Here is a 15,000-nt window from a genome sequence, read left to right as displayed (position 1 = left end):
ATTGTTTTCTTCAAGCATCTTTTGGTCATTCCTATCAGTCTTTCATAAAATCCTCCCCACCACGGAGCTCTCTCGGCTATGAATTTCCAACGTATGCCATTGTTTGCAAGGAAGTTCTGAGTTGAAGTGTGAGAGAGAATTCCGCTATGTAGAGTTTCTAGGTCTTGTGCAGCTGCTTTGAACGTTTTGGCATTGTCAGAGATGATTGTCTCCGGAACGCCTCTTCTGCCTATAAATCGTCTGAATGCTCTTAGAAAGGCTTCAGTTGTTTGGTCTTCAACCAGTTCAAGATGTGTTGCCCTTATGGCAGTACAGGTGAATAGGCATACATAGACCTTGCTCGATGTAGTATTCTTGTTACTGACGTACATAGGTCCTGCGAAGTCGATGCCTGTGTGTTGGAAGGGCTGTGACTGTGAAATCCGTTCTTTGGGTAATGGTGGTGTTGGAACGGAATGAAGGTGTGGTCCTTCATGTTTTCTACATATAACACACTTCGATATGAGCCTTTTAACAAGTTGTCGACCTTGGGGTATCCAGAATTGTTGTCTTATTTGAGTTAATGTGTCCTGAACTCCACCATGTTTGAGCATTGTATGTGTATGTTGGATGACCAATGAAGTGAATGTGCTATTTTTAGGTAACAGAAATGGGAATTTTGTGTCATAGTGAAGGTCTGCATAGTGTAGTCTACCACGACAGCGAAGTACTTCTTGGTCATCGAGGAACAGTCCTAGTTGTTGCATGATAGCCGATGGTTTTGACTTCGTTTTCGCCTTTAAGCTAGTGATTTCGCGTTCATAGTATTTTCTTTGGGTTCCTTTTAGTAATGCAAGTCGAGCATCCTGCATTATTTAAGTTGTAATAGTAGACTTTGTGCTCCTTTTTCGCCATATAGTGAAGGAGTGTGGCCGTTACTCGGATTGCTCTGTTTAAGGTGCTGTACCTCTCTAAGTCTATTGAGTCAAGTATGTTAGGGCTATCTGATTTGACTATTATATGCATTTGTGGACTGTCGATTATGTCTGAGATAGGTTCCTTTGACTGAACTTGTGGCCACTGGTCATTCGGTGCTTTTAGCCACGATGGACCTTCAAACCATAATGCTCTATCTGATAGAACATCATTGTGCTTATTCCTCGTGTTATTAAGTCTGTAGGATTTGAGGATGTGGGACAGAACATCCATTTATGTGTCCCTGTTATTTGCGTTATCTTGGGTATTCGCGTGTGTACGAATGGTTGCAGTCTTTTGTTGGATGAAAGCCACGATAGCACAATTTGTGAGTCGCTCCAGTAGACGATTTCGCATTCCTTTCCGAGTTGTAAAGTTTTCGTGATGTACGTCGCTAGGTTGGCTCCTAACAGTGCTGCTAGTAGTTCCAATCGTGGAAGTGTTTGCGTCTTAACGGGTGCAACTCTTGTTTTGGCAATCACGAAGCTTGTTTGCGTCATGTTTCCTGATGTTCCTCGGAGGTATGCAACCGCACCGTAGGCTCGTTGACTGCTATCACAGAATATATGAAGTTGTTTGCTGGTGATGTTGTCACTGAAATATGGTCTTGGTACTTTGAACATGGACAGGTTGCTAATATCGTCGAGCCATTTAATCCACTGTTCTTTTAAGTCATTCCTTATTTCTTGGTCCCAAGTCATATTTTGTTTCCATATGTCTTGTATCATGATCTTTGCTTTAACGGTGATAGTTTCAACAAATCCGAGAGGATCGAATACTTTTGAGGCGATGCTTAGGACAGACCTTTTGCTCATCTTTTGTTGAGTCGCTTGTGAAATGTCGTTTATCATCTTATCGAGTGAGAGTGATAGCGTGTCCAGTGTCGCATCCCACTTTAGACCTAGTACTTTGGTTTGCGGATTTTTAGCTGGGCATTTGTCTTCTTTTGCTTTGATGTTAAGGTTTGGTGAGTTCGAATTCCATTCTCTCAGATTCATTCCAGCGTCCTTCAAATAGTTTCGTGATAATGTATAGTATTCCATGGCCTTTTCCTGGCTGTCACCCCCCGTCACCACGTTATCCATGTACATTGAGTTGATGAGGTCAGTAGCTATCCATGTATGTGCTTTCATTAATTGATACTGGATTGTTGCAATTAAAAGAAAGGGTGACGAAGTCGCTCCAAATAGAACGCGTTGGAACCGATATGCTCGTAAGTTATCTGTATCGGTGGCTGGTTTGTTGATGTCTTTAAGCCAAAGAAATCATGTGGCGTCTCTAACGTTTGGGTGGAGTTCGATCTGGAGAAATGCCTTCTCGATATCGGCGATGAATGCCACATTGTGTGCTCTGCATCGGAGAAGAATTCCTGTCAGGTCTTGCGTTGGGTTCTCTCCGGTTTGAAGACAGTCATTTAAGCTTGGTGAATTGGAGTTTTGCTTTGCTGAGGCGTCATAGACTATTCTCATTTTTGTTGTTGCGCTATCCTCTTTAAACACTGGGAAGTGAGGGATGTAGTGGACGATTTCTTCGTGGTGATGCATGCCCGGTACTATCTCTATAAATCCCATTTGAAGCTGCTCCTGCAGTTGCTTGTCGTATTTGCCCATAAGTGCGTGGTCTCTTTTGTTTAAGGTTCGCTGGAGACTGGCTAGTCGTTTTACAGTGAGGTTCAGGTTGGACGGCAGATCGTTACACTATACCTACCCGAAGTGTCATTGAATTTGATTGTTTTTCGAAATGTTTTCATGACGGAATCGTCTTGATTGCGTTCGTCAGGGATTTGGTTTGTTTCCCAAAATTTGGTGAGTATGCTGTCAAGTTGTGATTCGGTGGACTGGGTGTCGATCCGGTGACATCCCATTGTGTTGCTGTTTCGTATATTAGAGGTGGATCCTGCTAGAAGCCAGCCAAATTTGCTTTCGATAGCGATCATGGCTTTGTTACTCGTTTTGATCATCTTGCCCGTGATCAGGTGACCATACTGGTCGTTTCCGATAAGTATATCCACTTCTGAGTTTCCGATAGGTGTGTCTGCTAGTTTTAGACCTTCTAGTTCGGGGGGGAATTTTGAAAGCTTTTATCTTCAGTGGTGGGCAGATTGTAGGAGTTACAAGTGCCGTTAATGATAAACTTTCCTTTCCCGTATCTAGATTGAGTGAGACTACGTCGTAGTTTCTTCTGGTGGTTTTGATATCGCCAAATGTGGTTACGTGAAGGAGTTCTTTGCGTATAGTTTTGAGGTTTAGTCGGTTCCTCATGTTTAAGGTGATAAACGTCCTCTGCGAGCCTGTATCAAAGAGAATATGTGCCTGTGAGCATTGAAATCCTTGGCCGATTGCTGTTGTTCTAACTGAGTGCATTAGGATTTGATTATGTTGCAGATCTAGCAACTGTGTTGTGCCTACGTGGGTTGTTCCTACGTGGGTATTGGCTGAGTGGGCTTTCTTCTCTTTGTGAGTCTCCTTCGGTTCGTCGTGTGTGTTTGCTTTCGTTTGCTCGATCTTTGAGGTTGACGGGTTAGACGCGGGTTTTGTGTTTGTCCGTGGCAAAGTGAAGTATGATGCTTCTGTTTACACTTCATGCAGCGCCGCTTAGAAAAACATTTTGTTTTGTTGTGGTTGTAGTACTTGGTAACGTTCTTGCACAGTTACGAATTCGCTGCAATTGTCTGATCAATGGTTACCGTCACAGTAGGCGCATTTCTTTTCTTTCGGGCGTTGTTTCTCGCTCTGCGTTCTTGGCTGCGTTCTGGATAGCATCGATCCCGTTGTCGGAACAAGTGGTTCTTCGTCGTATGTTTCGTAGCTTTTCGTGGTTGACAGGCAACCCTTCTCGATTGTTTTAATTTCTCGTCGAAGTGCGATTTGTAACTTGTCAAGTGACTTATCCGCCGAACTGTCAGATCTGAATATCGCGTAACGTATGGATTCTGGTAATTTCTTCAAGAGTATCAGTATAAGAAGGCAGCCGTACGTGTCGGTTTTTACATCGAGGGCCTCCAGACCACGAATGTTTGATTCGTAGGAGTCATAAAATGTTCGCAGACTCGATATTTCGTCTTTCGGTGGGGTAGCTCTGGTCAGAGAGTCCATGGAAAGAACTCACCGGTTTATCGTGTTGGTTGTTTTTCAATGCTTCCATTATCATGAAGTTGTAGTCGGAGATGGTGTCTTGAACTGACAAGGCATCTTCTATCTCGTTCTCTAGCTCTTCCTCGGAAATGGCCATGGCTATTTGGGAGTCCATTTGTGATATGTCGTTTACTCTTCTTGTTAGTCGATCTTGAAGTGTTTTAAGTTCGGCGGTGATGAGCGGCGCCGATTTCAATAGTCTGTCGGCTTTTTTGAACTCTTGAGTGCAATTCCCTCTGTACGAACTTCGTACTGACTTCAGTCTTTGAAGCTCTTCTGACATTTTGGTCGGAAAGAGCCGGGTCTCGGCATCAATGTTGCGATTTTAACACAACATAAAAGATAAGTCCTGGTTCATTCAGTAGGTTTATTGGATTAAAGAGATCGCGCTCTATGACGTCACTAATTACCCTTATTACAACGATTATCATATTTAGGACAGTAACGGCCAAAATCATTGCAAAACAAGTAACAAGAGCCGTTGCTAGGTTCTACTTTTCGCGCAACTTGTCTCGCAATGATTTTGGCCGTTGCAGGGTATGTTACACTGTGAAATGTTTTGTGCAACTTCTCTCGCCACAATGTCGCCAAAACATTGCGAGAAAAGTTGCACGAAACATTTCACAGTGTAACGGCATCTTTATACTTGTACCAGAACCCACGCTCTGCACAATGTTGAGATTCTTTACTCGTCACCATAATGACAAATTGTATGTTAATTCAAAGCTCACAGTTGTCAGCTGCGAAGGAGGCCAAGTTGTCATCAGCCTGCCTTCAAGCTAACTAAGGATAACCATGCCGAAAGTATCAACTTAAGCGAAAACTCGAATTGAGTTTCCACACAAGGAAGGCCTCCACCCAGCTGGAATATTTAGGGTCTTAAAAAAAGAAGGCTTAATCGTCAGCTTTCCAAGTGTTGCACGTTTAGTGAAAAGTCTAAAATTTACCGCGCTCAGGAAGACCGTCAAAGTTGTCCATGGAAGCAAAAGCTTTTATAAATGAACAAATGCGCAAAATTGGTAAGTAAGCTCTATACGTATAAGACATCATGTCAATAAAAACTTCTGGTGTAATACAAATGTTGACCCGGGAACCATTTTTGCCGCGGTGACGCTACAAGATAACACTCGCCGGCTCTTTTATATTTACAGGCTTAGCATTGTTGACAACAGTTTGTCTTCACAACCAAAGGATTGAAATTGCATATGTTTTGTCGAGTCTTCTCTGCCGAGAAAGATGAATGAAAACACATTACAAAGGGCGAATTTTGTAGAGAATTGAAACGGACACAACTACTGAACTATTTCCAAAATACTTGTACTGAACATCAAAGTGCTGTCAAAGTGACTGCAGTTGTTTACAAAACTGAATAGCCGATCGATATGTGATCGATCTTTACAAACCACACTACGAAATTTCGCGTACAACAAGCGAAATTTCGCTTTGGGTTTTTCGCGCTGGTCTCGAAAATGCGGCGAATTTTTTCTCTTTGTTTTAGCGAAATTACGCTAGAAACATCGCGAAACGACGCTCGAATTTTCGAGCGAAATTTCGTGGAAAGTTCGCAGGGAAAAAGAACGAAATTCGCGCATTTCGCTCTCATTACTTTTTCACAATACTGTACATCTTGCCTACACTGTTTTGGAAAAGTTTGAGATTTTTTTTTAAATCATTGAATTTGAAGGACCACTCAACCGAGCTTCTCACAGCACTCATGTTTGTGTTATACATGCAGCACCATATTTGGTGTCAGGATGCCATGTTTTAAGGGACCTTGAAGGTGTATTCTCAGAGGATATGCAGGGCCACCGTACACACAGAGGGATATACCTGTAGGGCTAAATGCATACTGGCCAAAGTCACGAAGCAACTGACAGTCCGTCAACATGCCTGCATCATGTTTTCTTCCCTCTAGAAGTAAAATTGACTGTATTTTAGCTATCAGGTATAAGTTCCATCTAATAGGCCACTTCGGAAAATACCATAATACTCTTTGTTTGACCCTCCAAATTTTGCATAAGCATTGTTTCCAGTTACTCTTGGGACTCTTGGGACAATGCTAATGCAAAATTTCGGGGGACAAACAAAGAGTATTATGGTATTTTGCAAAGTGGTCTGTAAAATGAGCACTACAAGTAACTGGGGCCAGTATAGAAATAAATCCAGTTATAATACAAGTTCTACATGCACATAGCTTTAGTGTTTGAAACCAGTTCCATAAAGTTGCATTCTGTTTTATGAAGGGAGGCTTAAAGTTCATGTGCATGTGGTTGCATTCATGCATGAATCTTGAAAGAGATGAGCTTTCTACAACTTACCAACTGGGCCATATAAGTTTCCAATTAAGCCACTGGGCAAAGCAACGCTCTGGAATTTCAGGGCATGTACCCTCTTTTGCCCATGGTAAAGAATTCTCTGGTGTTCTGATTACAGGTAATAAATCCAAAGCAATTTGGGTTCAAGACTTGATGGTTCCATTGGAACACCTTGTGGCCATGAATATTGTAAACATAATCGATCATCTGGTTAGTAACCATGCTGAGCACTCGCACAGGTTTTACAAATGGGATGGTCATATCTCCTTATCTGCATGGATATGACAAGCGCTTAAGTAGCATACAAAGGTCTTCAACTGCATTGCACACCGAGCGCTAATTACAGGTAAGAGTGTCAGGAATTTGTAAAACATTGTACACTCAGATTCGTCGAGTTCTTCTAAATCAAAAGGCGTGCATGAGTAAAGTAGAGGTCGTTAAGAACAAGAAATTCTTCGTCATTGATTGTTCCATCGTCATGGCTTAAAAGAAGTAGATTGCAAACGTCTCTAAATGCCATAATGACGAGAAATGGGTACACCAGGAAAAAATCCGTAGACGATCTGAGGTTAAAATGCTTAAACTTTGTTTTTCCCACTGAAGCCGAAACGCTATTCCCAGTCTACCGTGGTTGGCAAACATCGTCGTCAATTTCGTTGTTGATGCTTAAGTTCACTAGATTCATACAGTGGTGAATGAAAACAACTTGCCAGAAAGATAAGCCTTCCAGTCTGGCATAAGGACAGAAAGAGAAGTCTGACTTTCAATGTCGTCAATGCCGATTATCAGCCTGTCCTGTGGCTTAACACAAGTATCATACTTGGAATTGTCACGCTAGTCGATTGTGACATATTATTGCTCGCAAAATTGCCCCCAAACAACAACACAATCCTTGAAGAATACAAAGATGTGTTTGAGGGTCTTGGGGAACTTTGAGGCGAATACAAGATCACCACGAATGAGAGTGTGAAAGGTTCACCCCCGAGAAGAGTTCCCGTGGAAGTTCGTCCCAGAATCATTGAAAAATTAGATGAATTAGTGCAGCGAAACGTCATCACACCAGTGACAGAGCCAACAGAATGGGTGTCAAGTATGCTGGCAGTAATAAACCCAAACAGAATTCGAATTTGTGTAGACCCAAGAAAGTAGTTGACGCAAAAGACGGATTCTCGCAGGAGAAGCTAGACTTCGAGTCCAGGTACAAAACTACCTTCAACACTCCCTTTGGACGCTACCATTGGCTTTGCATGCCCTTTAGCATCAGTTCCGCTCCAGTAGAATGGCAAAGAACCTACACAAATTGGTCGAGTGGCTTCAAGGTGTGGAAGTCATTGCTGATGACTTTATCATCACTGGTTTCGGCAACACCACTGAAGAAGCTTACAAGAGCCTTGAATGTTGCCAAAGAGCATTCTTCACAATATGCAGGGGAATGGAATTTCAAACTGAACAAAGACAAAGTAAAGCATGCTCAGACTAACATATAGTTTATGGGACACCAACTCACTCCCGAGGGACTCAAACCAGACCCCTGTAAGATTGCAGCGATTGTCGCCCTTCCTGAACGAGAAGACGTTGCCGCCCTTAAGTGTTTTCTAGGAATGGTGAACTACCTTTCAAAGTTCATGCCGCATCTGAGGGAAATGACAGAGCTGTTGCAAAGTTTAGAGGATAAAGATGCGGAGTGGCAGTGGCTGGCGCAGCATAAAGTCACATTTAACACAGTGGATATATATGACCGAGAGATCGTACATGTTGAATCTGACCATGAATCACTACAAGCAGTGTTCAAGAGGCCAATATTATTAGTCAATTAAGTGACTACAAAGAATGCGCATGGCGTTGCAAAATTACTCACTGGAAATTCAGTACAAGGAAGGCCGTGTAATGTTCATTGCGGATGGCTTAAGCCGCGCCTACAGACTGACAACCGCGGACGCCAAACATGATAGTAGTGAAGTACGTGCCTTGTAAGAACTTCAGCACGTAGATGGACTTTCAGTATCACCCACACGACTGCAAGAGTTTAAACAAGTCACAGAGTGTGACCCAGAGATGCAGCTACTCATTAGTGCTATACACAAGGGATGGCCATTGCTATGACAGTTGAAGTGAACTAGTCGAAGATAGTGGACTGGTCTATTGCGGAGAATGTCTGGTTGTTCCTCATTTGCTGCGGGCTGAGGTGCTCAAAGAAATCCTCAGGTCCACGTTGGAATTGGTGGATGTTTAAGGAGAGTCCGGGAGCTACTCTACTGGCCAAGAATCAATGCGGAAGTAAGAGATTAAGTTTCAAAGTGCAGCGTTTGCCAGAGATAGCAGCCCGAGAAATGCAGAGACAAACTCCAGCCACATAAAATGACCAGGCGCCACCCATGGTCCAAACTGGGAGCTGACATATTCGAGCATTATTTTTATTCATAGAAATGCATTGAAAAATTCTGAAAACATCAATCATTGGTGCAAATTTTTTAAGAAAATGTTTAACTCAGATTAATGAAAGCAGGTAATCAAAGCAAGGCGTCATTTCGTACATGTAAAACCATGACAACACAGAAAAACTTTGAGATCAAAATTTCCTTTGAAAAACGGAAGAAATGAGATATTTTATTTGTTAAAATGCATATTAATACAAAATAATAATGTTACGTTGCATGCAGAATATCATCAACCACAGTGTAACCAACAACAAAGAGACATCTGATCCTTGAAACATGACTTCTGAATCATGATCTAAGCTATCATCTTGTAGACCTTGTATGCACTGAGTGGGACACTCTTGGTTTGATGTAGAAGCAAACTTAGGCTGATAAAGCATCAATTCATCTCCATCTTTTTCACTGCGATCTTGTATCAACCAATCTCTTTTATAAATCAGTAGCTGACTGGTGAGGCTTCAAATCATCTGTGCCACTGTTATTCTTCTGATCATAAGGGTTTTTTTTCGGCTTAGACAGTACCGGTAAGTAAGTCGTGGCTTTGACAGCTTGTTGTTACTGATATAATCTCCAAGTGAAAATTTATGTTCACAAATAACTTCACAATTCAGTTTGCGAGGTAAAAATTCATTTCAGATGACTGTCAGGGGCATAGCCAGGAAGGGGGCCGGGGGTCCTGGGATAATACAGTAAGAAAGACAACCCGAACAAAGTCAATTTTATGGCAATATTCACCAGAGTTATACGGATGTTATTGCTATATTTCGATCATGATGATGATGATGATTTTGAAGAAAATCGAAATATAGCAATAACATCCGTATAGCTCTGGTGAATATCGCCATGAAATTGACTTTGTTCGAGTTGTCTTTCTTATTGTATTATTTGAAATTGTCGGTTGGTCCTGTATTTTGGTCTTGGGATGCCCGTGACCGCCTCCTATGTGACAGTCAACAACATAATACAAACCATATCTGTGAGAGTGGAACAGACTAATTTATGTCACCTGCAACACCATGTACTATCGATCTCAGACGTCTGTGGAGAAGGGCTTTTTTTCAACTCACTTCACGGAACCAACAATTTCAGTCTGCAGTTAAAAAATTCTGATCACAAGATAACATTTTTTGTGGCTCTGTGGTTTCGAAGATACTGATCTTGTGATGCTATTTTATGTTGCTCTCCCCAAAGACAAAAGCTTGAAATGATGTTAATGGAGAGTAAAACCAACCGAAGCTATTACGGGTAACCCAGGAAAAGCCTTGTCTGAGGAAATAAGTTTACTTTAGTTTAATTTCTTCGGCACAATTCATGGAGTGGCAGGGGAGAGGAACAGAACTTTTGTCCCAATTGACACCTAACCCCTATATCCATAGATCAGACCACAACACCGGGAACTCCATGGCCTACACTTCTCGAATAGTGTGTGGGTTCTTGAATGTCCCACAGAACTGATACTCAAGGGTTATGAGATGGGACCTCAGGCTTATAGTCCTTATCCGAGAAGACTTGAAACCATAACTATTCGCAGGTGTCGCTACAAAGCCAGCACTTTCTCCTCAGTATTTTAAGACCCTGAGTGTTGGTCTGGTCTGAGTTGAACTCACGACCTCCTGCATGACAGCCGGGTGCTCAACCAACTGAGCCACCAGTGCATGGTGGAACTTTTCTTCAGGTTATTTTCTTTTTTCGGCCGTGGGAAGAACAAAGGAATAGCACCATGTGATCGGTATTTTCGAAACCGCACAGCACAAACTGAAATGAACGGTCTGTGAATGGATAGTATGCAGCTATTTTATAGGTGTTGCAGCTGTTTTGTTTGAACATCAGTGACACACTCTGCTATCGCCTCCTGTGCCACTTTTTTCTTCTTACCACATTTTGACATTATCTGTGATCTATTATTGAACAGATGCACAGCAACATGGAATCTATTTGATAAATAGCGGAGCACAGGCATGCGAGTGGAGCACCATGGGTACATTTTTTTGGGTAATCTATCTATGGGAAAAATTTTGATTATGACGTCACGTACGTCCGACCTTACAGACTGACGTCACATATGTTCGCTTGCACAGACTTTTGGGGTGGAGGTGGGGAGGCAGGCCAGCGTCTGGGGAAGGAACTGTTCAGCAATTTCCTTGGCGGGAAATTATGTGGCAGGGTGGCATTCACAACCCGCGTTTTTTCATAATCATATATTAGTGACAAGCAATGGGATAAAGAGCAGGAAAGAGCATGAGAGAAGAGGCAACGAAATTTGAGAAATTTAAAGGAAGAAATCCTAGAGAGAAGCTGAGGAAAGAGAAGAAGGGAAAATTTTAATGAAAATCAACGTAAACTTAGAGAAATAGAGCGAGAGACAAAACACTTGTTTACAACTGTTAGCTTTCAAGGTAATGTTTTCCTTCTTAGTATATGCCTCGATGACTCACATATTTTGTAAAACTAGCTTAAAAAACCCAAGAAGGCCTCAAAACGTTTGCAATTCCGTGTTGAAAGTTGTAAGCTGCTTTGTTTGACTGTGAAATTGCAGTCGAGTAAGCGAATTTACTACGCCTTAGGTTGATTTCTGAATAAGTATAGATTTTTGCTATTGTTCTGAACTGAAGAGAGAGGGAGAAAAGATTGTCAGTCAAACGAAAAATGTTGTGAAAGAGATTACTGTGCAAGTAATTTCAGTAGTCTTAGTTGTTGATTGAAATTGTTGGTTATTGTTTGCAAGGCTTGTTTGTTTACTGCATGCTGTCAGCTCAGGTGTTTGATCTGTGTGATCACTGTAAACTGTACACATTGATGGTTGATTTTGCACTTTATGCAGAAGCATAACTATTTCCATAAACCCTATACACTCTCTTTTCTTAAAAGAACATTTTTTTATAAGAACGTCAAGGCTGAGATTAACCAAAATTATAACAACGTATTAAAAACATTCCTCAGGCTGAGACTGAGTCGATTGAGTATGTTTATTTTGGTGTTTGTATTTAGAATGAGAGCATGAAATAAAGATAAGGAAATGTAAATTAACCCAAATACTTAAAGGAGACTGAAGGCTAGAAGAACAATTTTTTCTGTGTCGCATTATTGTCGAAATATAACGTCCTTTACCTAAAAAAACAGGAAAAATCCTTTTTCATCTTGAAGGTCTTGAATTTGCCCGAAATCCTTAGCTGCTTTTTTGCCAATTTGAATGGCCCCCATTTTGTCTCTGGTTTCTTCCGAAAAGTGAATGTGTGCTGTCATGTTATGACGTCTGCACCCAAGCAAGCACCTGGTTTTCCCTAAAATCTTCTGTTATCGTATGTCTCAAGATAGTACTCTGCTTTCTTTGTCTTTAATACGCGTAAGTTTATGCAGAACTGGAACCATATTCTTTCGAACCAATGTGAGGAAGAGAAAGCAAGCGAAAAAGAAGACTCAAGGATGGGAAATATACGGAGCCTGGTAAATGCCAAGGTCATCATTTTTTTTCTTGTGTGACAACTTTTTTGCCGACTTTTCTGTCGCCTTAGACAGTTAAAAAGGCTCTTGAAAGCCAAAGGACTTGGAAGAAGAAGAAACCCTAGTGACTTAAGGGAGGTTCACCAAGTTGTTGAAAAAGAACTAAGGGGAAGTGGAAGTAACATAGAATACAGACAAACGACTCAAAGGTTAGTAAATGATTGCAGCCTTGTTGTCGACAGAGAAACTGTTCGAGAGTTATTAAAGATCCTTGATCCCGACGATGTAGAGCAAAGAGCAAGGCATAGGCTGAAGAGGAAGGAGGCAATACAGAACCAAGGGGCCAAACTACTTATGGCACAATGACAGCTATGATAAATTGAAGCCCTTCGCTTTCTGTATCCACGGAGCTATAGACGGCTTTAGTAGAATAATTTTGTGGCTAGATGTTGGACCCACTAACAATCATTCATCTGTAGTTTGCCAGCATTTATTGACTGTATTCGGCAACTCGGAGTAACAGCAAGAGTTATACAAGCTGATTGCGGAACTGAAAATGGCTGTGTGGCAGCAGCACAAAGATTTTTAAAACGAGATGCTAGAGATGACCGGGCGGGAGATAACAGTTTCATGTATGGACAATCAGGGTCAAACCAACGAATAGAAGCCTGGTGGGGCATGCTGGGTAAAGACTGTACTAAATGGTGGATAGGCTTTTTCAAAGACATAATGAGCTGTGGGCTCTATAGTGAAAAATGATGACTGCATTCAGATAGAGTGTGTTAAGTTCTGTTTTATGTACGTATTGCGAGATTGTGGAATCTCCATCGAATTCGCCCTTCAACAAATGTAGAGTCTCCATCTGGAAGGCCTGATGTTATTGTTTTTTCTTCCGGAACTGTCAAACACAAGAAACTACATGGAAGATGTCGACTTTGATGAATTAGAGCTTGCAGAGGAGAGTTGCTGCTATCTTCCTTCACAACGTGGTTGCTCGGATCAATTCATACAGCTTGCAGGCATAATAATGGGGGAAAACAATTTACAGTTCCCTGCACTGCTGAAGAGGCGGCCATTTTATTTGTCACTCTCCTTGAGGAAATAGAGAAAATCTAATAGCACCTGTAACAGACATCTTGTGACGTCAGTAACTGTTAGCAGAGTCTATATTTTCACAGTTGAAATTGAGTCTGCTGATTACATGACCAGGGCTAGCCCGCTTAACTGGGTTGCCTTGGTTTCCCGAGATCTTTTTCGTCGCTGTATTGTGTGAGCGGAGCTAGCTGGGACGGACTAGCTTTGAGCGAGCTACAGGTTAAATCTAGCATGGAAGATGTTGGTGTCAAGTGGTTTTTGGAGCAATTTGATGCGTTATTTTGCTGGTCTCATGTTGGTTCATGGTGTTCTAATTCTTCTAGTTAAAAATAGAAATACAAATTTACCAGGGGGTAATTTTCCTTTCAAGAAAAGGAAAATCTGGACCGGTATGGTACGCTGGCCCGGTGTACACGATTACATGCCCAGCCAGCTGGGATCCTCTGGGATCCGATATCAAAATATCGGGTTCCCAGCATACTTGGCTTGCCCAACTGTCATCCAGGTGATCTGTGACGTCATTGCGGAGATCTGGGGAAAGAAATTTTAATGAAGCATCCCACAAACCAATGCGCGCACCAATTCAATCTGTTTTCGAATCATGGCGGCCAGTCGGTTGCTATGGCAGAAGGTTTACGATACAGAAATCGGTCCATGGAAGAGAGATATTTGTTCTAAATTAGACTGAAATTGAAAGGTCAAAATCTTACTTGCTAGGATGTCTTCTGTGAGTCAAATCTTCGTGTAATTCATTCGGATTTCCTCAGCGCTCGATTCTTTCCCGTAGAAGCGTGTTGAATTTACATTCAATCAGTGAGTACATTTTGACGACTTACTCAGTTTTATTCTGCTGTGGAAGTGTTGTTAACAGATCTAAACAAGCTAGCTGTCCGGCTCTGATGAAAGTGAGATCTTTCAGGACGGGATATCTTTCCTTGGGATTGCCATGGACGTGTGAACTTGGTGTGTAAGTTGCCTGTAGGCCTCCATCGACTGCTGGCTTTAAGGGTGGAATCTTCAGTAGCAGGTCTTTCAACTGGATGAATTTTGGCTCTCTTTGACGTATCAGTCCTACCGTAATCCGGTATGGTGGTTTGTCACTAGCCAGGATACATTGCTCTGTCCATTTGCCACTCGATTTCTGGTTGATGTCTGCTTCAATGGTAGAACTCTGCGTAGCCGAGTGCCTGCGAACCTTCCTCTCCATTTTTGATATTGACTTGACATCTAGAACTATGGAATCGTCAGTAATTTCCAAACCAAGAACATCAGAGAATCCTATCAAAAGTCTTGCACTTTCGTCCGCCTCAGGTTTAGTGGATTGAAACGAAAAGCAATTGCTTGACAAACTTAGTAAAATTTTACCCTTCAAAATTTCTTTGCTGACTTTGGGATCGGAACGCGACCACGAAACGAACGTTGCTTGAATAAACTGTAAATGGAAGTCAATACTGGGCAATGGTGAACTAACTTCTTTGAACTCGTTGGCATAATCTTTCATTAATATTGTAACTGTCGCGGTACTGAAGTTATCCTTTGCAAACTTTAAAAAATTATCTCTTAACATCATGACTTCTGCCTCGGAGGCCTCCTCCAGATTGATCCGTTCATTCCAAGGAATAC

The 15,000-nt window shown here is 41.8% G+C and overlaps 2 protein-coding genes across 2 annotated transcripts in view; both read right to left on the bottom strand.

Moving 5' to 3' along the window:
- LOC138005365 (uncharacterized) overlaps positions 1-851 on the bottom strand; it is a 1,017-nt gene extending 166 nt beyond the window's left edge. The window contains exon 1 of the mRNA XM_068851606.1: positions 1-851. This exon is cut by the window's left edge and continues 166 nt beyond it. Coding sequence (XP_068707707.1) covers positions 1-851 — 851 coding nt within the window.
- Positions 852-1,076: 225 nt separating this feature from the next.
- Positions 1,077-2,039, bottom strand: LOC138005363 (uncharacterized). The gene has a single exon (XM_068851605.1). The coding sequence runs from the start codon at positions 2,037-2,039 to the stop codon at positions 1,077-1,079; it is 963 nt and encodes a 320-aa protein (XP_068707706.1).
- Positions 2,040-15,000: the final 12,961 nt, after the last annotated feature.

This window comes from Montipora foliosa, chromosome 6 (genome assembly GCF_036669935.1).
Source record: "Montipora foliosa isolate CH-2021 chromosome 6, ASM3666993v2, whole genome shotgun sequence".
NCBI classification, from domain to species: Eukaryota; Metazoa; Cnidaria; class Anthozoa; order Scleractinia; family Acroporidae; genus Montipora; species Montipora foliosa.
This window is presented reverse-complemented; position numbering and strand designations above follow the sequence as displayed.